This window comes from Dryas octopetala, chromosome 7 (genome assembly GCF_963921425.1).
Source record: "Dryas octopetala chromosome 7, drDryOcto1.1, whole genome shotgun sequence".
Taxonomy (NCBI): Eukaryota; Viridiplantae; Streptophyta; class Magnoliopsida; order Rosales; family Rosaceae; genus Dryas; species Dryas octopetala.
In genome coordinates this window covers 20,361,326-20,386,839 of record NC_141372.1, presented here as the reverse complement: position 1 = coordinate 20,386,839, position 25,514 = coordinate 20,361,326, and the positions used below count along the sequence as shown (strand labels likewise).

The window sequence follows — 25,514 nt, the reverse complement described above, 5'->3', positions numbered from 1 at the left end:
ACAAAACAGTAATTATAGATGTGCATATGTTGCAACATTAAATGGAAATAATAGATTGCTCTAATTTAAAAAAAAAACAAACTTCCCTCCCCTTCCAATTCCATTGGTTCACTAATTTCAACCATTTTCATCAATTGCTTATTTGCTTTACAGAACATAGAGACAAATCAACACTGCAATAAAATATACTACCATGGCTGAGCTTCTTCGGATAGTAATTGTCATCAAGGAAAGGCAAGAGAGCAATGCAAACTTAAACGAGTCAGATTATCCAATAGCACACGTTGCATAGTAAAATAGGAGGAATTAGGAACAATAAAATTCATCGCTAGATTTATCCTACAGTAATTTCAATTTCATCAATTGTACAGTACAATGCAGTAGTTCCACCAAGGCAGAGACAGAACAGTTTCTCAGAGTTAATACTATGTAATTCTCTGTATTTCCTTGTTTTGCATATTCTACAATTTTAATTTTCAGCTTGCAAGCATCACTCCAGAAATTTTTATACAGATTTCACTCTGTCCTAAATAAGATAATGGTTACACAAGAATGCAAGCAAAGAAAAGTCTCTAAATGAAAAGGTATGCATTGAGAGTATGTACATTGGCATGGCTAAATGCTATGCTAAAAGCCATAATAGTGAAACTTGCAGCATTACAGAGCTGTCTGGCAGTCGGCCAAAATCAAGCTAACTCCATGTAATTAGTATGGCATGAACAAAAACCACATATACATAAACAAAAAAATTGATTAGTCAAGACTCAAGAGTGGCTAACCAGCGTAGATTACTAGCTTCAAATGAAAAGTGGGCTTCTCATCCATGAGTGGTATTACTGTTGGGCCAATCAAGGAACTTGTAACCTTCAAGTGAGGGAGGTAGATATCTCTGTGTGGCGGAGGGATTGTCTGGAGGGTAAATATATCCTTTCCCATACCCTACTTCCTTCATTAGCTTAGTAGGCGCATTCCTCAGATGAAGAGGCACTCCCTCATTCTGTCCAACTGAGTCCCTCACCACTTTTTGTGCACCCTCTATTGCTCTATAAACAGCAACAGATTTAGGAGCCAGAGCCAAGTAAGCTACACACTGTGCTAGAATCACATTGCACTCGGGCATTCCCAGAAAATGGCAAGCTTGGTAACAAGCAACGGCCTGGTTGAGTGCCAACGGCTCCGCCAAACCAACATCTTCGCTGGCAAACCTTATGAGTCGACGCGCAATATAGAGAGGCTCCTGCCCTCCTTCTAACATCCTTGCCAACCAATAAATGGCCGCATTCGCATCACTTCCTCTCAAGGACTTGTGAAGCGCACTAATGAGATTATAGTGCTCTTCCCCTGCTTTGTCAGAAGCGACATGTTTGCATTGCAATGCCTCTTTGGCATCCTCTAAAGTAACTGCGGCAGCCACCAAATTTGAGGGCACTCGGGCAGCTGCTGTTGTAGCAGAAACTTCCAAGGCATTGAGTGCCACCCGCGCGTCTCCATCGCAATTTTCAGAGATGAAATGAATGGCTTCCTCACCGACATGTACCGCCATCCCCACACTCCGAGCCAATCCTTTATCAGGATCATCGGCTGCCCGCTTGAGAAGGGCCTCAACAGAGTGGGGTTTCAATGGCTGAAGAAGAAGAACTCGGCATCGAGACAACAGCGGTGTTATCAAATGGAATGAAGGGTTCTCCGTGGTGGCCCCCATGAACACTATACTGCCGTCTTCGATTACGGGCAAGAAAGAGTCCTGCTGTGATTTGTTAAACCTATGAACCTCATCCATGAAGAGCACTGTTTTCTTACCACCATTCTTCTTCTTCTGTCGGGCCTCGTCTATCACATCTCTCACATCTTTAACCCCGCAACTGACTGCCGACAGCGAAACAAATCGGTACGAACAAGGGCGGGAAGCGGAATTGACAATGGCTCTAGCAATGGAAGTCTTGCCCGTGCCTGGTGGCCCCCAGAACACAAGGGAAGGGAGGCGTTCGCATTCGATTGCCGAGCGGAGCAGGGAGTTTGGGGAAAGTAGGTGGTCTTGGCCCACGACGTCGTTTAAGGTGCTGGGTCGCATGCGCTCCGACAAGGGCTTATCGGTGGTGGCGTTTTTGGGTGAAAACGGCGACGGATTTGGTGGGAATAGTAGTTTGACACGCTTGGAGGGTGGGGTAGGTGTGCATTCCTCTGTATCTTCTTCTGGGTCATCGTCATGGAAGATTTGTTGTGGTGGTGTGGGCGTCGGGCTTGGAGAATCAGAGGAGGGCTTGGATTGGGAGTGGAAGAAGCGATCGAGCTTGGGCTGGCAAGGCCGAGCAGATGAGATTGGGTTTGGATTGGAAGAAGTAGTAGTAGTAGTCGTTGATGTTTTGCGGTTCAGAATCCATTCGGTCGCCTTCACAATGGACTCGCCGCCTGTGGCAGCCAGGGCTTGGGCCGCCAACTCGCTGGAGAATCCCATGCTCAGCAGCTGCTCCATTTCCAACTCTCCGTTTTCTCATACTTTTTGCTTTTTCTTCAAATTAGGGTAAATTTCACCTATCCCTCCCTTTGGTACTGCGGTTTGGGGGCTGGAAGCGCTTTTTTCAAAAATAATAAAAAAATTAAAAACTTAGTTGTTAAATGCGTTTCATATTCATCTTACTCAATTTTTGAACTTTTGTTTTGTTTTGTTTTTTTTTTTTTTTGGTGATTAATCTATTGTTTATGCGTTTCCAACTCAAGATAATTCTAATGTCAATAAGGCTGGGTCAGAATGACCAAACAACCGCACTGCTACCAGCAACCAACGCAACCACTCCGAGTAAAACCATTCCGACAAGTGATCCATGCGTCGGTGGCAGTAAGCCTACCGTTCTAACGGTCGGCAATGGTGAGGACGGTTTGGAAATCCCATTTCGTCGGTATACCGATACCAACCGACACCCTTCCCATCCCATTTTCTTTCTGGTTGCAGAAACCATCATCTTCTTCTTGGGTTGCTGCTGGCGGCGGGTGATGTTGCGACGACGAGGCTAGGCATACGCGGAGGCTCCGACGAGGCTGGTGTGACGGCAAGCTTCGATGGCAAGGCTGGTCCTTCCGTGATTTTCTCCTTTCACTGCCTTTTTGGCTGATTTAGCCATTTCTGCCATTTTAAGCTTTCAAAGCTCTCCTGGTGCGACGGCGAGCTTCAACGACGAGGCTGGTCTTTTTCGTGATTCTCTCCTTCCATTGCCTTTTTGTTGCTTCAGCCATTTTTTCCATTTTAAGCTTCGAAGCTCTCCTTATGGGTTAGAGCCACGGAAATCGACCACACCCACCGACAATAACCACATTCGAAAATGTCAATAACCGATCGTTGTCGGTAGCGGGACGGTGCCCAGATTGGCCATTCCGCCTGTGGTCGATCAGTCGTCGGTTATGCTCTAGCGATACGATAACTGCTATCGACCCACCCCTAGATGTAATCCAATACTAAACTTTGAAAAATTATATTCATACCCAATAATCTCATTTTCTTACCCAACATAAATTTTGAACATGAATCGATCTAGACTATTATGTCCCAGTATTAAATGACTATTAAGGACAAATTATATTTTTTTAAAAATTTCAATTTACTCTTTATACCCAACAACCTCACCACCTTAGACTTCAACAACCTCACTTTCACTTTCACTCTCAAACTCACTTTCGACCTCATTTTAAACCAACACCAAATCCTAATAATTTTGGAACCCGACCATAACATCAAAACAAGGTTTTTTAGGCGAATGGAGGGTGAAATCGTTCCTTATGAGCCTCCAAATGAAATATGCGTGCATAAATTTTCCATTTTTCTGCAATCTTCATGTCTATGATTTCTTGAGAAAATGTTAATTCATGTTTTGTTCAATGGACCAGTACCAAACACGATAACAATTTTCGGTGGGTGCCAACCGAATAATATACTTCCCTTCGGTGGGCTTTCGCCGAACAAAAGACATTTGTTCAGTGGTGTACTACCGAATAAGTGTTCTCTATTCAGAACCCTTCCACCGAATAGATATATTTGGCACATTTTTGTAGCCTTTCGGTGGGGTTATGTTGAACAAAATACATAAATTCGGTGGTCGGGTGCCGAATTCTATCATCGTATTCGACATACCAGTACCGAACGAACTCATTCGACATAAATATCTATAAACCTCATTTACCGCAAAAAAACTCAAATCAATTCTTAAAATTCATACAAAACATCATATTTATCAACAAATATGAAGGATATATCCAAAAAAACTTAGAAGAAATGTTTGATTTACATAATTAATGGAAAATTAAGAATATGGGAGGCTGCCCATTGTTTGTTTGAAGCAAATCTAAGAGAGTTGGCTAGCGGTGGCAGTGGGTGGTTGCGCCGGTAGGGAAGGCTAGCCCCGGCAGTGACGATGGCTTCTCCCTGAGCTGGGCACGGCTGGGCTTGATCGTATGTAGGTTGCTTTTTCGGTGGGAAGGATTTCTTTGCATAAGTTGAGTTTTTTAGGCGAATAGAGGGTGAAATCGTTCCTTATGAGCCTCCAAATGAAATATGCGTGCATAAATTTTCCATTTTTCTGCAATTTTCATGTCTATGATTTCTTGAGAAAATGTTAATTCATGTTTTGTTCAATGGACCAGTACCAAACACAATAACAATTTTTGGTGGGTGCCAACCGAATAATATACTTCCCTTCGGTGGACTTTCGCCGAACAAAAGACATTTGTTCAGTGGTGTACTACCGAATAAGTGTTCTCTATTCGGAACCCTTCCGCCGAATAGATATATTTGGCACATTTTTGTAGCCTTTCGGTGGGGTTATGTTGAACAAAATACATAAATTCGGTAGTCGGGTGCCGAATACTATCATCGTATTCGGCATACCAATACCAAACGAACCCATCCGACATATTCATCCATAAACCTCATTTACCGCAAAAAAAACTCAAATCAATTCTTAAAATTCATACAAAACATCATATTTATCAACAAATATGAAGGATATATCCAAAAAACTTAGAAAAAGTGTTTGATTTACATAATTAATGGAAAATTAATAATATGGGGGGCTGTCCATTGTTTGTTTGAAGCAAATCTAAGAGAGTTGGCTGGCGGTGGCAATGGGTGGTTGCGTTGGTAGGGAAGGCTAGCCCTGGCGGTGGCGATGGCTTCTCCCTGAGCTGGGCATGGCTGGGCTTGATCGTATGTAGGTTGCTTTTTCGGTGGGAATGATTTCTTTGCAGAAGTTGGGTTTTTTAGGCGAATGGAGGGTGAAATCGTTCCTTATGAGCCTCCAAATGAAATATGCGTGCATAAATTTTTCATTTTTCTGCAATTTTTATGTCTATGATTTCTTGAGAAAATGTTAATTCATGTTTTGTTCAATGGACCAGTACCAAACACGATAACAATTTTTGGTGGGTGCCGACCGAATAATATACTTCCCTTCAGTGGGCTTTTGCCGAACAAAAGACATTTGTTCAGTGGTGTACTACCGAATAAGTGTTCTCTATTCGGAACTCTTCCGCCAAATAGATATATTTGGCACATTTTTGTAGTCTTTCGGTGGGGTTATGTTGAACAAAATACATAAATTCGGTGGTCGGGTGCCGAATACTATCATCGTATTCGACATACCAGTACCGAACAAACCCATCCGACATGAATATCCATAAACCTCATTTACCGCAAAAAACTCAAATCAATTCTTAAAATTCATACAAAACATCATATTTATAAACAGATATGAAGGATATATCCAAAAAACTTAGAAAAAGTGTTTGATTTACATAATTAATGGAAAATTAAGAATATGGGGGGCTGCCCATTGTTTGTTTAAAGCAAATCTAAGAGTGTTGGCTGGTGGTGGCAGTGGGTGGTTGCGTCGGTAGGGAAGGCTAGCCCCGGCGGTGACGATGGCTTCTTCTTGAGCTGGGCACGGTTGGGCTTGATCGTATGTAGGTTGCTTTTTCGGTGGGAAGGATTTCTTTGCAGAAGTTGGGTATTGGGGTGATTTTGGTGTGAGAGTAATGTTGAGTATTGGGGTGGGAGAGATGTTAGGTAAAGTGAGAATTTTTAATGTTAGTGTAGGTTTTACTAACATAAGAGTATAATAGGAAAGTGGGTTGGGTATAGTGAGAAAAGGAAGAAAAAATAAAGTTAATGTTGGGTATATTGAGAATATTGGGTAAGAAATTAAAGAAGATTGTTGGGTATGAATAATAACACTTCTTTTACACTTCCATCTATTAAAAAAATTAATTTGGGTGAAATATTTATACTACATGTTCACGTGATCATGCTAAGTATACAACGGTGAGTTTATTGATTCATTTGTAGTTGTTGAGGTATTTCAATTGAAAATATCATAAAATTTTCTCATGCACTTAAATTCGATCCCTTCTCTCCGAATAAAAAAAATATTTATTCATTTATAAAAAATCATATTTTAAAAGTTTTTTTTTTACAAGTCACACCGGCCAAACACTAATTATAAAATAAAATTAGGTCATATATTAAAAATAAAGTACACCATATATAATATTTGAGAGTGTAAAAAAAAAGGGTCAATTACAAAGTTACCCTCCCAAGTTTGATGCCATCTTCAATCCCCCTATTGGATTTCAATTTTTTCAATGTAGTACAAAGTTCATTCAATTTAAGACAATGTGGCCCAAGCCACACTTCCGTCCAGTTTGACCATTTGGTCTAACGTTAATGGGCCCGCCTATTTGTTGACACGGACTCAACACAGAACACGTACTGGGGGTTATGCTCATAAGGGATGTCTTGGACAACCTTGCATATGTGGATTCTCTGGACATTGAGAGAGAGAGAGAGAGAGAGAGAGAGAGTGTGTGTGTGAGTGAGTGAGTGAGTGAGTGAGTGAGTGAAAGAGTGACAAAAAATCAACCCTTTAAGAATAAGTTGGCGGATACGTAGTGCAGGAGATCGACCTCCACTTTACAGTATGTATCTCTGGATTTATGTTTGCTGATTTTTTTGCTTTATATGGTTATCGTCTTGAATATTCGGTATTTGATGGGGATTTGAGTTTTTGAGTTGGAATCTTTAAGGATCTAGTCCTATTTGGACTTTTGATTTTTGGCTTTTTCACTTAATGTACTGTTATGCTTGTAATAAATATGTGTTGTTGGTGGGTTTTGTGTCAGTGGAGTAATTTTATAATAAATGGGTTGTTGTTAAAATGTGATAAATATGAGTTGTTGTTGCCATGTGCCTTCAATAATGGACTTTAATATTCTTCCAAGTGTGAGGATTTATGGTCAATGTTTTAAAGTTTTAGAGATTTTGCATTTTGTGTTTATATGTGGTCCCAAAGTCTTTGATTTGTACGTGTCTTCACATATGGACTTTTTGTGTGTGGTGGTCGTAGATGTCTTTATATACAATGTGTATTATTGTTTGGTTTTCTATTGTGGGTGGTGGTCCTACATGCCTTTATAGTAACTGTGAAGTACTAGATGATGTTTTTTATGTAGGTGATCCTGACTTGTTTTCCATACGCATGTACCATTGAGGGCAAATGTGGGATTCTTATTATGTAAATGGTAGTGTTACTTTGTTTAATGACAGTGACATGACTAAAATGTCTATGACTGAGATCACTTGTATGGTAAAAGAGCTTGGACATAGTTAAATTACCAAAAAGGGTAAAAACCATTTAGGCAGAAATCCTTCCAAATTAAGAACTAACTAAAAAAACCAAAATAAAACGGAAATCAGAAAATTCCTAACAAAACCTAATGCGGAAACCACTTATTTAAGATAATAATAATTAATAATGTTTAAATTCCTATGAGACCATGCTCGTTCAAAAGGTGGCTGCCAAGTCTTCTAAGTTTCAGCATCTTCATCACTACCTGAAACCACAATGAACTACTAATGAGATAAACTCAGTAAGTAACCCTTAACTTAAACAAACATTACAACAATATACATATAGGGTTTTCATTCATGTGTATGGAGAACACTTCATAACAAATGAGCATTCGGAAACTTACTTAAAGTCCATTAAATACCATCTTGCTAGTCCTTAACTTACATAGAAGGGAGTTTTAAGTCACTAGTCAGCGACACCCACACATGCGGGCCTTAAAACTTATCAATTTTATGAACTTATCATAATACTCCTAACATATATAATTAACCAGCACGTAGTACCTAAGGGTTTCATAATCATGCATACACATAACAAATTTTACATATATACATAACATACAATTATTAAATTCATCATGGTTCCACATACAAAAGGGTACTTATCTGAATACAAACACAAGATTACACAACCAAGATGAATAAGCCTTAGCCCAAGTCCTTATCCTATTCCAAACAATAAAGGAAAACATTTAATTCAAGTTCCATGAGAAAGGTTCCTAATTTGCCAGACTAGTTTATAATTGACCTTTAATCAATATGTGATTTTTTATAAATTTCATAACTTCTCAAAAAATTCTGTAACTAATCAGGGGGCATCTAGACTCTTAAATAAATTTGCACACAAATTTTCAGTTCAAACACAGCTCAATTAATTCCTTAAACTCGACCCTCAAGGTATCATAACTAACAATGGGAAGAGTCTCACTTCCTGAACTTGAGGTCTTCCCGCATTTTTAGAAAAATAACTACACATGGGATCAGTCTAAAAATCTCCAGTTTAATACCTTACATACATATAAACATCATATTAAAATATCATAGCAAGAGAATTAGTATACATAGGTCGTTTATTACCTTGAAACATGCATAACTGAAACTGTCCGAAAGTTCCTGCGACAGACGCTTATATTCATAAATCCATAACAAATCCAATTCAAACCATATTTGCATGATCTTTATACTCACTGAAACCTTAAGATGTGTAGTTTATCATATAAAAATATTGGACTCAAAATCCAAACCAAGAATTATGAAAACTATCCGATTATGCGTTGTCATATTTCCAGCAAAACTCAGAACCCAAAGCCCCTGATCAGAAAATCATTAAAAATCCAATTTCCATCCAAATAAGAATATTTCAGACTCTATGGAACGCTTAGAATGTCTAGAACAACATATCAAAAATCCAGATTAAAACAAGATCGTTTACCTTCTCAAAGACGAAACCCTATCTCGGTAGCGCAAAATCTGCTAACAACACAATTTACGGTTTCTTAGCACCTAACGAGATTTAAAAGTCCTAAATACAAAACCACCTATAATATTCTGAAAATAAACTCAATCAAGACCTTAGTAACGGCTTGAGATCGATATAATATGTTAATGTTTTATTCTCGAAAGGAAAAATCGATCCAAAAGTCACTGTATCCTTGAAAACCCCTAACTTTGAGCCACCTTCTCCTTCTTTCTCACTCTATTTCTCTTATTTCCAACGTGAGTGCTAGGGTTTGGTCTGATTTTCCTCCTTTTACAATGTATTATCATTTATTTTTTTATTTAAAAAAAAAACCTCTTTATCCCACCTAAACTCATCTTACTTATCACAACAAAGCTCTTAGCCTATCTTTTCTAATAACACAACAAATAAAAGAAAAATAATTTAAAAAAAAAAAAACACATGCATGGAAGTTTTGGATATTACAATATATCTATAAGTTGATGGATGCTGAAAAAGAGAACATTGCAATCAATTGTGGACAAGTGGAAAAAAAAGTACAAACTAGTGTTGTGTTGTACTACGCTCTCCAAGTGTGCTTGTTCCTCCCTTCTTCCTTACCATGGCAAGTCTTTGTGAAATAACTCCGATAAGAAGAAAAAAGAAGGCGTTAAGAGACCCTCCTAGCCTAACCCTAGACACTCTAAGATCGATCCTTTTTTCAAACCTACTCCCATTTCAAGTCAAGAGATAGATAAATAGACACATCTCATTGCACTGATCGGAGGTGTTCGTAGTGACTGAGGAGGGAATTCTATATGAAAATAGATAATAGATGGGTTCCATAACTTCATCAACCTTTACTTGTGGCTGGTTATTATTTGAACCCTCAATTGCACTATTCAAACAAATTCTCAAATGTTGATCGAAGAAGTGAAGATTGGTTTGTATGCTTGCATGGATAGGATGTTGGATGGTAATGAACGTATTAAAGCCGATATCCAATTAGATTTGTATGATGCACATGCGGAATTTGGAAGTCAATTGCCATCAAATCTAGGAAATTGAGATTTCCAGATATTGCATTTAACATATAGTATCTTATCTTATTTTATTTTATTGAGTGACATTACATAAATAGCAAATTGGTGGCTGCGTTTTGGGAGAGGGACACCCGAGTTGATGTCATTTGCGGTGTTGATACTTGGCCTTACTTGTAGTGCATCTGGGTGTGAGAGGAATTGGAGCAACTTTGAGTCGGTAAATTTCTTTGTTTTTTGTAGTGTGAAAAAGTGAATATGTCAAAAGATTAATGTGCTTATTTATATTCTTAGGTTATTTTAGATTCATGCCAAAAAAAAAAATAGACTTGAAGATCAAAAGCTTAATGCATTAGTCTATGTGAAGTATAATACTTTAGAAAAGTATTAGAAGGAGAGCGAAGATGGACTCGATATTGGTGGATGACATTGCTTCAGATGATGAGTGGATTGATGAGGTAGAAGAACTCGATCAGTCTTCTAATCGATCTTACTTGGCTTAGTTCACAAAAACTATTTGAAACTGTTTACACCCAAATTTGGCACCTGTCGTTGGATGGAATTGTGGAAAATAGTAGGAAATTAGGATAATTATCATTAATTATTCTATAGATTTTATTGATATTTTGGTGGATTTTACTGAATATTAATTGGGCAGTTTACTTAGGATTGAAGGAAAATCAAGAGAGATATGGTGCAATTAGGAAAGGATTTCAAAGATTTGATGACCAAGGAAGCCGATTTCTACTTATACAATGACTATTCAGCACTAGGTTATCACACTCTTATAAATACATCTCTTCAAGAAGGAAAAAGTCTCTACACACAACCTCAACACAACAATCAAAAATCAACAATCAAGCAACCAAATTCCTCAAGTTCTCCAAGCAATAAGTTTTCTTAGTTCTTAGGATTTTATTAGTCAATTTTCTAGCTTTGTTTTGTAGCTTTGCTAAGAACGACTTTCTTAGTACCGATTTCACAATAATTCTAGTATTTTGTTTAGTTTTCAATCAATTGTCATCGTTCTTGATTTTTCTTAAATTGTTCATGCTACTAAAGTCCTTCAATTTTCACAGGCAAGAAACGAACCTAGACAAGTTTTCGTTCATTTACTTGTTGCACAATTGTCTCATTAGAAGTTAGATTTATTTAGCGCAATATATTATTTTGATTAATCTTTTCTATTACGGCTTCTCAACCGAGAATAGTGGCACGCCCGCAAGCAACCAAAAGGACGAAAAGCTCAATTTGATTCGCGGTCGTCCATATCTAGGCCTTGACATTTTGTCAGGGTAACATAAACCGATGCCATAAGAAATGTGCCAATTGTGACCTATGAAAGTAGATTAGACCAAGAGTTCATTCCTACTCCTCATGAATCCGTTCCTACACCCCGAGAGTTCATTCCTACTCTTGTTCCTGAGCCTACTCCTAATGAGCCTATTCATAATGTGCCTATTACGTACTCATGCTAGTTCATCTTCAACTTCAACGAAACGAAGAAGTTGTGAAAGCTTATGTAAGTATTAAATTTAAAAGTGAATTATGGAGTGAAAGCTACATTTGATGTGTAGTTTTTAGTTTTTAACCATTAAATTATTTGTTAATTTGAAATTCCAATTAAATGTGTAAGTAAAAGTCGTGGAAAAGTCAAGGCCCTTCTCAAGGGTCGAAAATCAATGCTTGTGGATGAAGATGATGAAGTAGACCTAGAAGCTCCTCTTCAATTTGATAGTGCACTTCCTCTTTCCCACATTAATTCCTTGGACAAGGATGATAGTGATATTAGTTTGAATGATATTGATGATGATGAATGGGATGAATGAAGTGGTTGTTTTTCCTACGTTTTTGTGAATGATTTTGTTAGATCAATATGCTTGTTTGGATTTCTATTTAATTTGGACAATATTATTGAATTTGATATGTTATATGAATGATTTTTATTTATGAATGACAATTAATGCTATTGTTTAGCTATATAATTTTTTTATATTATATTTTTTATGCCCGAAAGGCTTACGCTTAAAGTGTCAAGGCTTACGCCTCGCCTTGTAAGATTGAAAACGCCTCTCGTGACGCTTTTGCGTCTAAAAACACTGCTGTTTTCCCACCAATTGTGCCACCTTCATACCATAGGCAACTTGGGAGGCCAAGAAAGCAAAGGAAGAGGGAAGCAGGTAAGGCTTCCACCAGGCATGTTGCTACATTTGTTAGGGCATTTCAAAATTCCCTTGCGTGCAGCCACTGTGGAAGGAAATGCCATAATGCGAGGACTTGTCATAGCCATCTTCCAGCAAAGAAGTAGCCTACTATTAAAAGGAAGAAAATGATCACTGGACAATCTTCACTTCAAGGTTTGCATCTGGCCAAGCTTCTATACAAGTTAACTTTCAGCCCAACTTAGCTAATGCAAGAGGAACTCCTGCACCAACAGCACCATTGGCATTTAGTGCACTAGCCACAACCTCTATGAGTGGACCATTGGCATTTAGTGCACCAACCCCAACCTCTGCGGGTGCTTCCACTATATCAAGCACTGCATCTAAAGCTAGGAAAAGAAAGAAAAAGTTAAGGATGGTGGGGAAAATAGGCCTTAATAGGTCTGATATCTAATGAACTCCTAAGTATTAGCTATTTTGCTGGGACCAAATATTTTGGATATGCAAATAGTAGCCTTTAAAATTAAGTGATGCCATTTTGGAACTAAGTGATGCTATTTTGAGAACCAAGTAATGCTATTTTGGGAACCAAGTGATGCTCTTTTGGAACCAAGTTTAGAACTTGGTTATGTAATATTCTATTTGTGTTTACTGCTACATTGGTCTTACATGTCTTTAATAGGGCTTAATATATTATTTTGGATGGATGTGATTGCATTCACAGGTATGGGTTAAAATGGTGTATGCAATTACATCCACTATGGTAGAAGTATATGAACAGAGTTTGTGAAATTTACATCAACTTGTATGTATTGGTCTGAGACAATTATGTAATGGGTTTCCTACTTAGGGGGGTGTACTCAATCAAGATTTTTAAAGACTTTTGTTAAATTAAAAAGTCAGGAGGTACTCAATCAAGACTTTTATATACTTTTAAAAAGTCTATGAAAGTCAGGGGGTACTCAATCAAGACTTTTTAAAAGTCTATGAAAGTCATACGGTACTCAAAATGTTAATGACTTTCACAGATTTCTCAAATCCATAGACTTTGAAAGACTTTTGGCATTAAAGTATATATACCAAATCTTCTTATTTCTCTTCCATTCCCCCTCAAGACTTTGAAAGACTTTTGAGAAAAGGCTTCCCCTTTTCTCTCTCCGCCTCCTTTAGCATTGCATGCGCGCGTGTATGTCCTTTCCAACATTGATACACCTATTCCTTATATTATCCCATCACTATGCCATTACATATAAATAGACCTGTCATATACGGTTCTAACTCCAGACTTCAGTGCTCCAGAAGTTAGTTTTATGGGTTTACAACATGTCAATTATAATATATTGTTCCACCCTTTTATTTTTTGTATGTTTACATTGAGAGCTTCAAGGATAACTTGAGTTAGATTTATCTGTTAGATACAATAATAAAGAGATTAGTTCAGCATTATTTAAATTTTTGACTTATATGTTAAGTAGTAATACAACATTATTTCTTTCAAATTTTAAAACTTATATGCATTTTTCATTATGTATTATTTTATTTTTTAATTTAATTGTCTTCACACTTGGAAGCTCGTTTTCGTCAACGTTACCTGAATTTAACATTATCCATGTAACATTGAATAGTAAGTTCTGACAAATATTGAAGACCAGTTTTAGATCATTCAATATATTAGTAGGTTTCTTAACAATTTTGATTTTTTGGAGATTATTCTTTCATCAGCTTGTCATTTTTTGTTTGATTTCACTACTTTTTCATTGTCCTTCTGTCTGATTTCATTGCGTTTTCATTGCCCTTTGTGATATGCGGATGCTATTATCTTACAATATTTCACAATGATATTTGTATCAAAAAGTCATTGAAAATCTATCAATGTCTATGAAAGTTTTTTAATAAAACTTCATAAAAGTCTATAAAAGTCCATAAAACTCTTTGAAAGTCTATCATAATTCTGAACGTCTATGAAAATCTGTCACTTAAAAAAAGTCTTTAAAAATCTGGATTGAGTACACCCTCCTTAATTTTTTTTTTGGGTAAGCAGTTTATCTAATTTATGTGCTTTATGTATATTATAGGCATGACCATTTTTGTTCAGGTTTATGGAACATTGGGGAACAAAACTACAAGACCATACCAACCAAAGTACCCACATCCCTCTTGCACTTGCCAAAAAAAAAAAAAAACCCTTAAATTCAATGGTCATATTACAGTACCAACCTACCATATAAGGACCCAGAAAATTACTTTTCACACCCAAAAAATCTCCTCTCAGGATTCAAGGAAGTCCATGAGTTGCTCATACAAGCCCTCCTACCACAGAAGCATAGTGGAGTTCCCTCCATTTCAGAATACATAGACTTCGCACCAAGAAGGTCAACGAACAGGAAGATCGAAGAACACAAAGTCGAAGGAAGACTTTGCGTCGCTTAAAGGTACCAGAGGGAGAAGGAGAAGAAGAAGATGATCGTGATTTCTTGTTTGCGTCGATGTTATGAAAGTAGTTTACATATATTAAACACAAATCTTGTCTGTCACTCAAAGGAAGAAGAAGATGATCATGATTTCTCTGATTGTTGTGAGAGGAAGGGTGTATGTAGAAGACAACAGTATGCTTTACTGTTCACCCAACTTCTAAAAATCCCCAATATGTGTTCTGTGTTGAGTCCATGTCAGCATATAGGTGGGCCCACTAACATTAGACCAAACGGTCAAACTAGACGGAAGTGTAGCTTGGGCCACATTGTCTTAAATTGAGTTAACTTTGTACTAAATTGAGAAAATTGAAACCCTATAGGGCTCCATAGAGGGATTGAAGATGACATCAAACTTGAGAAGGTAACTTTGTAATTGACCCAAAAAAAACCTTATGGAAGAAAATGATTGAATCCATTAGCACCATAAAAAGAAAATAATTGTCTTTGGAGAGGGTGAGTGTGGTAAATGTTAAGATCATGTTAAATTTTGAATTCGATTTCCACCAATATAACAAAAAAATTAATTGAATGATTGAATCCACCACCTCAGTACGAGCGGACACACAATAATCCATCCTAGTATTTTATTAAGAAAATAGAAGCAGCATTCGTAAATTCAGAGTCGCATTAATATATAGGCTTGGTGCAGAAAACGGGACCCGTTTGAGGCGACTCGTCCGGCCAAGACCTGATAGGCTTTGGTGATAGAGAAAGTTGAGAAACCGAAGCCTCTCATGTGCTTGACCGTTCCCATCACGTAGTTCGACCTCCCCCTGGCCATGCCACTCTGGTTCGCTGTGCTGATCTTCCTCTCCAGAGAGGACTCCTTCGAATTATTCGCCCACAAATTGGCGTACTTTCGAGGTTATTGGACGGGATTCAACCATGGCTGTCGATACTCACGGCCCTAATCCTAAAGGCCTTCTTTGCAATGCGGGAGCTGGTGCCGCTGCCGGTATGTCATTTTCTCGCGCTTTCCTGTACCTTGTGTTTGGTTGCAATAAATTCAGCGAATAAAACACAAGAAAAGAAAAAAAATTAGAATCTTGGATGATTTCATTCTACTCTGATTGACAAATGAAATATTGATATATGTAGAATACTAGCAAATTGTAGATATTTAATGGCTACTTGTGGTCTGGTTGTGAATTATTTGATTGTTTATGTTCAACTATTGATTGTTTGAATTGGGGCAGGGGTTATTGCTGCAACATTTGTGTGTCCTTTAGATGTTATCAAAACAAGGTTTCAAGTTCACGGGCTGCCAAGGCTCGGTAATGGGAATGTTAAAGGTATGCTCTTGGACTTTGCACTCGAAGACACACCCACATCTTTGCTTTCTTTTGTTTAGAAGATTACCTTAGCGTTCCAGGTGTACCTTGGATTAAACTTGCACACGTATTCTTTATGACTTGAAAACTGGTTTTGGTCCTTTAGTGCCAGCTTGCGTCTCTAAGCTAGTATTCTTCTTTTCGTTTTGCCATTATTTCAAACAATCTAACAGTTTTTTTTTTCTGAGATGAATATTATTTTTTACAAGTCTTATTGGGCATTTTTTAAGTTTATATGACAGGTAAAATATTTTTCCATGTGATCAGGTAGTCTTATAGTTGGTAGTTTGGAACAAATATTTCAGAAGGAGGGGTTACGCGGGATGTACCGTGGGCTCTCTCCCACAGTGCTGGCATTGTTTTCTAATTGGGCAGTAAGTTTCGATACTTTCTAGTTCTTGCTTCTTGCCATAGCCTGTTAGCAAATTCTTGAGGATAATTAACAAATATTTGATGTTGTAGGAAACAAAGTGCTGGTTGTTATAACTAAGCATAAAATTTTGCGCCTTGGAGTTTATAAATAAACTTCGGGGTTCCACTAAAATAAAAACTTGGGGGTTACTTGAGGAATTACTGCCATTTGCTTTTACTTGTATCCTATCAAAATGAGAATTCTGAACTTGATATGTAACTACAATCTAGCAGTTCTTTTGGGCTCCAGAGCCCAAAAATAAATTAGCTCCTTGTTCACAACCTGGGCAAAGTTGCATCCCTTTTATATTTTATATAGTTAGATTGTTTTTATGCTCAAGCATGTAAGCTAGGTCTAATTGAGATCACAGTGGTTGGAAATTTGAATCTTGTATTGATGGTAGAGATAAAACAAAAACAAAATTATAGCATCTAAAAACAATGCAATAATTCAGAAATATTAAGTAGATATAGATTTCTTGTCTCTTTTTATAAATAGTGTGTAGCCACTTAAAACTAAGTATCAAAATCACCGAGAGGTATACCATCCTTAACAAATTTCTTAGCATATATCTTAGATTGCATTCAATATGTGAATTTGGATGTGTTCCTTAATTTAAACTGTTTACACCAAATGTTAAATATTATAAAAGATAGATCTTTTATTGTTTTTGTTGTGGATTGAAAGGAGAACTCGATATTTAAATTATTAGAGAGTGAACTTGAAATGATACATTCCTTCAGTATTTAAAATACACCTTGTTTCAAATAGTCAAATTTACATATGATTTTATTAACATAAAAAACTAATAATTTTAAAGTCTTTTTATTAGAGAATTGAAATCTTTCATTTTGTCCCCCTATCCAAATGCAGCTTTAGAGTGTGTCGAAAGAAGCTCTATACATCTGTTGAATAACGAAAAATCAACTCGGCTTACCTAGGATCTGTTTGGGAGCATTTTTGTTCAGGACGCTTTTGCTCAATACTGCTTTTGTTTGTAGCACTTTTATAGAAGCACATAACAAAATTCATTAAAAATCGAAGTGCTTCTTGCATATTCACTTAGAAGCACTACATCAGGTGCTTCTCTAGAAAGCACTTAAAGTGCTTTTGGAGTTGCACGAGAACTTTTGTCTATCTTTTCCAAACTCTTTAAAAAGCGCTTTTAGTTATTTGGTAGTGCCTTCGGCACTACCAAACATGCTTTTAATATGCATTGGTGAAATTGGCCACGGCACAAGCTTTCTGATATTTGAGGTTTTCATTACGTATGTTGATTTTTTACTCCAATATTATCTCTGTTGCTCATGCTTTTTTCCTGCCTTCTTATCTAGGAACTCAAAAATATCTACGGTTTTGATTGTTATTACTTCTGCAGGAGCTACGCTTTCTAGACCGGACCCATATTTAGACCATCTCCTGAAACACCTGCTTATCCCGCATGTGCTTTTATTTAGTGAATAATCAAATATTGCAACTTTTTGCAGGTTTATTTCACAATTTATGACCAGCTCAAAAACTTTCTTTGCTCTGATGGTTAGTTCATGACGATTTATTTTTTAGATTGATTGTTTAACTCATATTCCTCTTTAGTTTTAGTTAAATTCATTATCCTTCTTTATCTTGTTTTTTAAGTATGTATGTTGTTTTGACAATGGTGCATGTATAGATGAGAATCATCATCTTTCTATTGGGGCTAATGTGTTAGCTGCATCTGGTGCTGGAGGTGCAACAACTATTGCTACAAATCCACTTTGGGTTGTCAAGACTAGACTTCAGGTGTGTCTCATTTCATTGTATTTATGTCTTGTGAGGAGCTTCTTGTTTTATTTCTCTCATTTCTAGTGTTCAATAGACTAGCAACTTTAGCATTCCATTATTATTTTCTGAACATTCACTTTTTTCCTGTTTTATCATGCAGACTCAGGGAATAAGACCAGGTGTGGTACCATATAGGAGTACGCTTTCTGCTTTGACAAGAATAGCTCATGAGGAAGGCATCCGTGGTTTGTACAGGTTTTGTATTCCATATCATTATCAAGTTGTATTAACCTATATGTATCTAATTGTTTATGTTGATGTTGATGTCTTTGATATGTTGTGTGTTGACAGTGGTCTTATACCTGCTTTGGCGGGTATCAGTCATGTTGCCATCCAATTTCCAACCTATGAGAAAATAAAATTCTATTTGGCTAATCGAGGTAATAACCCGACTGTTTTTAGTCTTTTATGAACTCTTTAAAGAAGTATGGTATTTAATTTGATATGGCTATATCAGATAACACTACAATGGATAAAGTCAGTGCACGCGATGTTGCCATTGCCTCATCTGTCTCCAAGATTTTCGCATCGACATTGACATATCCACATGAGGTATAAGATTAAAAGAATTTCCGAATTTGATTTTAACCTTTTGTAGTCAAATATGTGACATCTTCTTGACTTGGATTAAATAAAACGGTAGCCACCCACCATAAGTTTTTAGAGAACTTAATAACTTATCGTCTTAGAAGTGATTAGTGATTCACTAAACATTATTATTCTGTGGTTTTCTTTAGAGTAAATTTGCAGATTCATTGAACTTATGTTTGGCATGTGATGAAAAAAACTGTTGTCTCTTGATTATGAGAAGACAATGTTTCACTCTTTCTCTCTTCAACAATCTGGTTGTTGAATTTTCTCTGAATTTATCCTGATTCTGTAAATAGGCACAAAATTGATTTTGTTATTCCATCTTTAAAATGACACTCTGTCAGCTGAAGCATGGTTAAGACGTTTTCTCTATAATGTGCCATGCTGTCGCTGAAGCATGGCTAAGACACTCTCCCTCTCCCAATTCAACCATGTGATTTTAGCATCCTTTACAACTTTGACCCTCCCAAACCACTATCTTGACCCCCTTTTTCAAAATTTCCATTTATATACCCCCTTAAATAAAATAAAACACTTTTAAAGAAATTAAAAAAAAGAAAGCAACAACCCAACCAGCCACCCCATCCCCCCCACCCAAACCCACGCCCACTGCTGGCGACCTCCCTCCCTCTTTGTCATTCTCTCTCTCTCTCTCTCTCTCTCTCTCTCTCTCTCTCTCTCTCTCTCTCTCTCTCTCTCTCTCTCTCCTCACCCTCTGATCTGGAGGTAGATGGTGGCCAGCGGCCCCATCTACCTCCAGATCAGAGGGTGAGGGAGGGAGGAAGAGAGAGAGAGAGAGAGAGAGAGAGAGAGAGAGAGAGAGAGAGAGAGAGAGAGAGAGTGGGTGTGGGGTGGCTGGTTGGGTTTTTGGTTTTCTTTTTTGGCTTTCATTAAGGGTATAATAGGAAAGTTGAGGAAATAAATGAATAGGTGGGTCAAGACTCAAGACAGTATTTTTTGGGAGGTCAAAATAGAAGCACTCATTGGATTTTTTAGTTCTTCCTCCCTGAAAATACCTATTATTATATCAATTCAAAATACATACTTTGAGAAAGGAAGAGGGGAGAAGACCTTAAAAACCTTGTTTTATATTCTTGGTACAGCCTTAAAAGCCTTGTTTCAGTGATGTGCATACGATAAGCTGCAGCATAAGCTAACTATCAAAGTAGCATATTGAAAAACCGTGCACTAACAATAATTTATATTTTATCCTCGAATATTATCTTTAGGTGGTACGCTCAAGGCTTCAAGAACAAGGCCACCACTCTGAGAAGCGGTATTCTGGTGTTGTTGATTGCATTAGAAAGGTATTTCATCAAGAGGGCATCCCTGGTTTCTACCGTGGGTGTGCCACCAACCTTTTGAGGACCACACCAGCTGCTGTAATTACATTCACCAGCTTTGAGATGATTCACCGATTTCTTGTTACTTCATTTCCTCCTGATCCGCAACCTCACACATTGTGAGATGGATCATACGCTTATGAGGATATCATGGGATATATAAGATGGGTTATGTCCCTTTAAATCTCCATACCGTCAACTCAATTAGGTTAGACATTACTTTTTGGTAGCTTTTACCCAAAAGTGAAGATATTGCAATCTCATTCCCTCTTAAATATTTGTAACATGAAGTTGTTTTGGGGGGAAAGTGAGGATTATGTCACTCATTTAAACACTGGTAATGATGAGAAAGTGGCAAAGTTTATATTGTAGGGCTGCAAAATTTGGTATTTTGAGGAATGCCTATTCTTTCAACTTCCATTATTGTCATGATCTTGTTATTTGTTGGATTCTAGTGTATTAGTAGGCCTCGATGGTTTCATTGGAACTGTAGAAAAAGGAATAGGAATTGTACTTGTTTTTGCCTAACAATGAATGGAATGGTTTTGATATTCCCATGAACACGTCAGGAATTGAGATTACGAAATAATTTTCCACTTACATTGGAATAGATGAGAAAATTTAACATGAAATACCCTTTTTTTATTTATTTATTGAGATTTAAAACTATTGATATCAAAATAGAAATTATTTGATACTGTGTACAGGCATAGTTGCTATATAGTTGCTGTTTAATCAATCAATCTTTCAGTCTTTAATATAATCTTTGATACTTTTCTCAATCTGGTGGATTCCAGTTCTAGTTTCTCGTTGCACCAAAAGTGTCTTTGTTCTACTATATATAAAATTGATATGGTTGTGATCCGCAGCACCAATTTAAGGAGTAAACTTGCTGTCTATGCTATTGCACTGCTTGCATGTGATATTGTTAATATTAATTAATAGTTTGAGAAAAAGAAAAACAGAGTTAATAGTTTTCTCAACAATATATTCCCTTTTCCAATAAATTTGTAGTATTTGTTGGAATGGATTGAAGGGAATAGTTGATTGATCTAAAGGCTCAAAGCAATGTTGAGATGGCCATGCAATTGCTTGCCAGCTTACGTAGTGTAGCAACGTCTTCTTCCTTGAAGGGCAACTTGAAACCCGGAGACTCAGCGACGGCATCATCACACGTACTAATATCGGTAATCACTGCACTAAGCGTGGTTTTTAAAGTAGCAACATCGTGTGTGGCAATGGCATCAATGGCACCGTTGAGGTCATCTACTGCAGATTCGTAAACTTCTTGGCATACTTCAAGGGATGAGATATCAACCGTCGATGTAGAGGGATCCTTGACCATCTTCTTCATCTGGGCGACCGCCTTTTGCATGCGGTCTAAGCTTTCCTTAATTTCTATTTGAAGGGCAGTGACAGGGTCGACATTTCCGTGTAGGGAAGGCAGGATGGTGCTGGAGCAAAGAGCAGGGTTATCAGTTTTTGTACAGATTTTTTCAAGAGAAGGATCGTCTTGCGGAACGGGGACTGGGGCTGGCGTCGGGGTGCCTTGAGCGGAAGAGAGGAGAAGAGAGGCGATGGATATGATGAGGAGGATGCGGTTGTTGATGAGCTCCATTGTCTCTCTTCTCTCTGGAGGAGGTAAAGGAGGTAGAAGAGGAGAGACAAGTTTAGGGAGCAAAAGTTGGGAGATGGGGAAATAAAGGGTAGAGAAAGTTAAGGTCGATCGTTTCTTTTAAACGCGGGATTGATGGAGTGAATGTCGTGCAAATTATAACAGTAATAGCATTTAGGGTAACTACTGCTTTTGCTTAAAATTAGGATGATTTAGTTACGACCTACTGCTTGCAATTTTATTGTACATTTTTACCATATTTTGTCCTCTCATCTAATGGCTAGCTTTAGTATTTTTTGTAGACAGTTTCTCTTTTTGTTGCTGATTTTTGTACAGTTTTATATCTATTTCCTATTAATCATAATTCTCTATTTATGATATGGCTTTGAACTAACTTCACATTCCCTCCCTCCCTCCCTTCATTCCTTCATTCATTCATTCTCTTTCTCGATCTCTTCTTTTTCTCCATCCTTCTCTTTCTGTCTCTCGAATTGAAACTTCTGCACTGGAAGTTTCATGAGGAAAGAGAAAGGGAGGGGGGGAGCCGCCAGCTTCAAGTGGCCGGTGGTGCAGGCTTGGATGAAGGGGAGGTTGTCGGAGAGGGGTTACCAGCTTCTCTTATTAGTTTTTTTTAGGGCTTTCAATTAAAGAGCCCCTAATACCTGCTTTTTTTCTGTCTGACCTAATACATACTTAACCCACAAAAAATAGACCAAGTGCTCGACTTAGCACACTTATGTATCCCTTAAGAAACTCAAAATTCAAAATTTTAACCTCATGAACCTCCTAAAACTTACTAAATCATACATAAACCCACTCAAATAAGACCTAACAACCAAAAAAAATTATCAACAAACATGCAGAAAATAGGAAAAACAAAAAAAGAATTTTGCTAACATTTAAAACTGGTACTGCACTATAGGAGATAAAAAGAGAAAAATATGGGGGTGGATATCACATTCTTTTAATACAAGATAGGGCACAATTAGGGATCATGAATTTTTTTCTTTTTTCAGACGTCACCAATACCATCACTGATCAACTAACCAGAGAGGTAAGGCCTAAAACTCTTTTCATCTTTGACACTGCAAAGATATAATGCAGGGTGTGCCTTACTTGGAGAAACCCCAAGACTATTCGAGGCCATGACAAGGCGTTTCCCAACTTCAGGTTTATTAAGCTTATATCTTCTTTGGCAAAAGTCAACTGGCGATTGCAAAGGTAACAACTTTAGGGGTCTTTTGGCAGCAAACTGGGTCAAGGGACTCACTTGTATGCTTGAAAAACTATCTTCTGCTTTGGTCTTCAAGTATTCTATAGGCCAACTTTGAACAACTCTGGATGTAACAGACCTTGTAGGACTTGTAGAAAGGCCATCCTCACTAAGATTCGAAAAGTATCTAGTGATGATACCAGATACAGATACTACGTCTGACAAAGTCTCAGTCACAGTGGCCTCATCTGCTATTGGTTTGGAAGCCAATTCTTCCTTAGGCCCAACTTCACTCATAGATGGACAATCAGAAAAAGTCTTCTTGTCAGTGAGAACTGCAGTGTTATTTGCACCCTGGCTATCCATTTCAACTCTATCAACTTTGTATGCTAAGGAAATTTTCTTTGTTCTCTTCCTTTTCTTTGTAAGGTAGAAAGGTCTCCTGAGCTTTCCTAGTAAAGGTTTGTGATATCGCAATCTTTTGTCCCTCAACCTCTTACAATTGCCTTTCGTCTTACTCTTAATAGTGCTTGTAAGAAAATCTGGATTCAAAGGATGAGCAATGTCACTACCTTTAGATACACGATCACCAACTTTAGAGACCACATACTTATGTAAGCATGCCCTATTGCAATCACTCAAAAGTCTTGCTTCTACATGAAGAAACCATGTCCCTTTCACTCCCTGGAAAGCACTCTTCATAGGCATTGAATCAGGCAGGTGATACAAGCATGATTTTCGTTTGACCTAATAAATAATGGAGTGCACAAGTAGAAGCACGAACCAATGATTAATGTTGGTCATAAAGAAAGGAATCAGTAGCAGAAGTAAAAATCTAGAAATTAAATAAACATAATTATAAAAAAGTGCACCATCAGTCCAGAAACTCGGATCTCTCCTGATTTCGAGAAACAATTGAAGTGCTGTTTCTCAAGTTCCCCTACAGAATGGATAATAATGGAATGTTACAAACTGCACTAATGTCAATAACTTCGCATGAGATTGTGAAAGGAGTGTCCGATCTGCTTGTTATTGAAAAAAGGGGAAAAAAAGAAAGAAACAAAGAAACAAAAGGAAACACTTTGCAGGAGATTGTGTAAGCAGAGTCCGATCTGCTTGTTATTGAAAAGGGGAAGAATCATTGATATTTAATCAGGCTTATGATACCAAAGAAGGAAAGCATGACAGCCATGCCCTGGAGAACCAAAACCACCTAGCTAAATCCTGCATGGTCACTAATGGCGTCAAATTTTGAGAGAAGTTTGAAGACTAGTCAAAATTTGTGTCATTTATAGACCTTTAACCTTTTTTTTTTTTTTGAGTTCTAGAAATTTAACTCTCAAGTAGTGCTCTCGAATGGCCCTCCAAGTACTAATGGACAAGGTTCAATCACTTCCTACTCAAGGGTTAGACTTCTAAAACTCTAAAAACAGGATGAAAAGTATGTAATGCAAACAAAAGAAGGTAATTTTGATGGAACATTTATATACTTTTGGCTCTTCTGTTGATTGATTTAAGTTTTCTCTAGTGTTGAAACGTCTGTAATGCAAACACAATAACGACGCACAGTTTTATTCTCTTACTCATCTGGGTCTTCTGGAAACCAAAATCTGCAGTGACCCAGAAAGAGTCACCGTATGATCTTCCAGAATACAGGCATACAGCTACATTGTCCAAGGGTAAGCAAACTTTTGGAAAGCCAAAACAAAATCAGTGAAATAAGCAATAGATAGATAACAAAACGGCATAGATGGGTATATTTAACTGAATATGAAAGGAAATATAATTTTAGAAATGGAAAATGGAAATGAAATTTAATTCTATTTTAATCCTAATCTATTTTGCTTACTCTTGAAGTCTCTTGCTGTGATGTATGGAGAGACAGCCATGGCCAAGCGAGTGCCCAAGTTGGTATCTACGAAAACTGCTACTTCCATGGTAATAATTATTAATATCTTGGTAAACATAAAAAACCAACACTATAATAAACAGAAACAAACAGATTCGAACCAGGCACTAGTTTCAAACGATCCCATATGTGCAGTGCAGTGGATATGGCCAAAAAGAAAAATTAAAGAATACTGATAAATAAGTTTTTTCAAAAAAAAAAAAAAAAACTATACAAGAAGTTTGATTGTTGACCCAAATCAACAAACTGAGACTAGGACGAGAGAACGAGAGAGGGTGTGACTATTGGGAACATAACAAGAAAATGTAAAAATAAAAAATAAAGAGGATGAGAAGAGACTCTGGGAGAGGAACAGGAAGAGAGGGGTAGCGAGAAAAGGAGAGAGGCGGTGTTGATGAGTACAACCTAAGCGGCGGAAGAGGGGATGTGCGTAGGGACGGGCTGAGATTTGCAAGAGCTGAAATTTTGGAACCTTTCTTTACAATAAAAAGGC

General features: G+C 37.4%; 4 protein-coding genes across 6 annotated transcripts; 1 reads left to right on the top strand and 3 right to left on the bottom strand.

The window, feature by feature from the left end:
• Nucleotides 1–52: 52 nt before the first annotated feature.
• On the bottom strand, nt 53–2,584 carry LOC147280413 (AAA-type ATPase family protein). Its single transcript, XM_086251371.1, has 2 exons — nt 780–2,584; nt 53–173 (listed from the first exon to the last, which is right to left on the bottom strand). The coding sequence occupies exon 1, from the start codon at nt 2,471–2,473 to the stop codon at nt 818–820; it is 1,656 nt and encodes a 551-aa protein (XP_086107497.1). The 5' UTR covers nt 2,474–2,584; the 3' UTR covers nt 53–173; nt 780–817.
• A 12,818-nt stretch (nt 2,585–15,402) lies between these two features.
• Nucleotides 15,403–20,845, top strand: NDT1 (NAD+ transporter 1). The gene is made up of 9 exons (XM_086250200.1): nt 15,403–15,741; nt 15,983–16,078; nt 16,385–16,491; nt 18,017–18,065; nt 18,199–18,308; nt 18,451–18,545; nt 18,642–18,730; nt 18,808–18,902; nt 20,171–20,845. The coding sequence occupies exons 1-9, from the start codon at nt 15,672–15,674 to the stop codon at nt 20,405–20,407; spliced, it is 948 nt and encodes a 315-aa protein (XP_086106326.1). The 5' UTR covers nt 15,403–15,671; the 3' UTR covers nt 20,408–20,845.
• Nucleotides 20,846–21,344: 499 nt separating this feature from the next.
• On the bottom strand, nt 21,345–21,902 carry LOC147280411 (pectinesterase 1-like). The gene has a single exon (XM_086252203.1). It carries the CDS (start codon nt 21,900–21,902, stop codon nt 21,345–21,347), a length of 558 nt encoding a protein of 185 aa, XP_086108329.1.
• Nucleotides 21,903–22,689: 787 nt separating this feature from the next.
• On the bottom strand, nt 22,690–25,514 carry LOC147280410 (uncharacterized). 3 transcript variants are annotated; one of them, XM_086251594.1, is made up of 4 exons: nt 25,427–25,512; nt 24,962–25,036; nt 23,985–24,052; nt 22,690–23,859 (listed from the first exon to the last, which is right to left on the bottom strand). In XM_086251594.1, exons 2-4 carry the CDS (start codon nt 24,999–25,001, stop codon nt 22,942–22,944), a joined length of 1,026 nt encoding a protein of 341 aa, XP_086107720.1. In that variant the 5' UTR covers nt 25,002–25,036; nt 25,427–25,512; the 3' UTR covers nt 22,690–22,941. The 3 variants fall into 3 exon arrangements, with proteins under 3 accessions (XP_086107720.1, XP_086107718.1, XP_086107721.1); XM_086251592.1 differs by having other exon boundaries at nt 24,962–25,514; XM_086251595.1 differs by lacking the exon at nt 23,985–24,052 and having other exon boundaries at nt 24,962–25,514.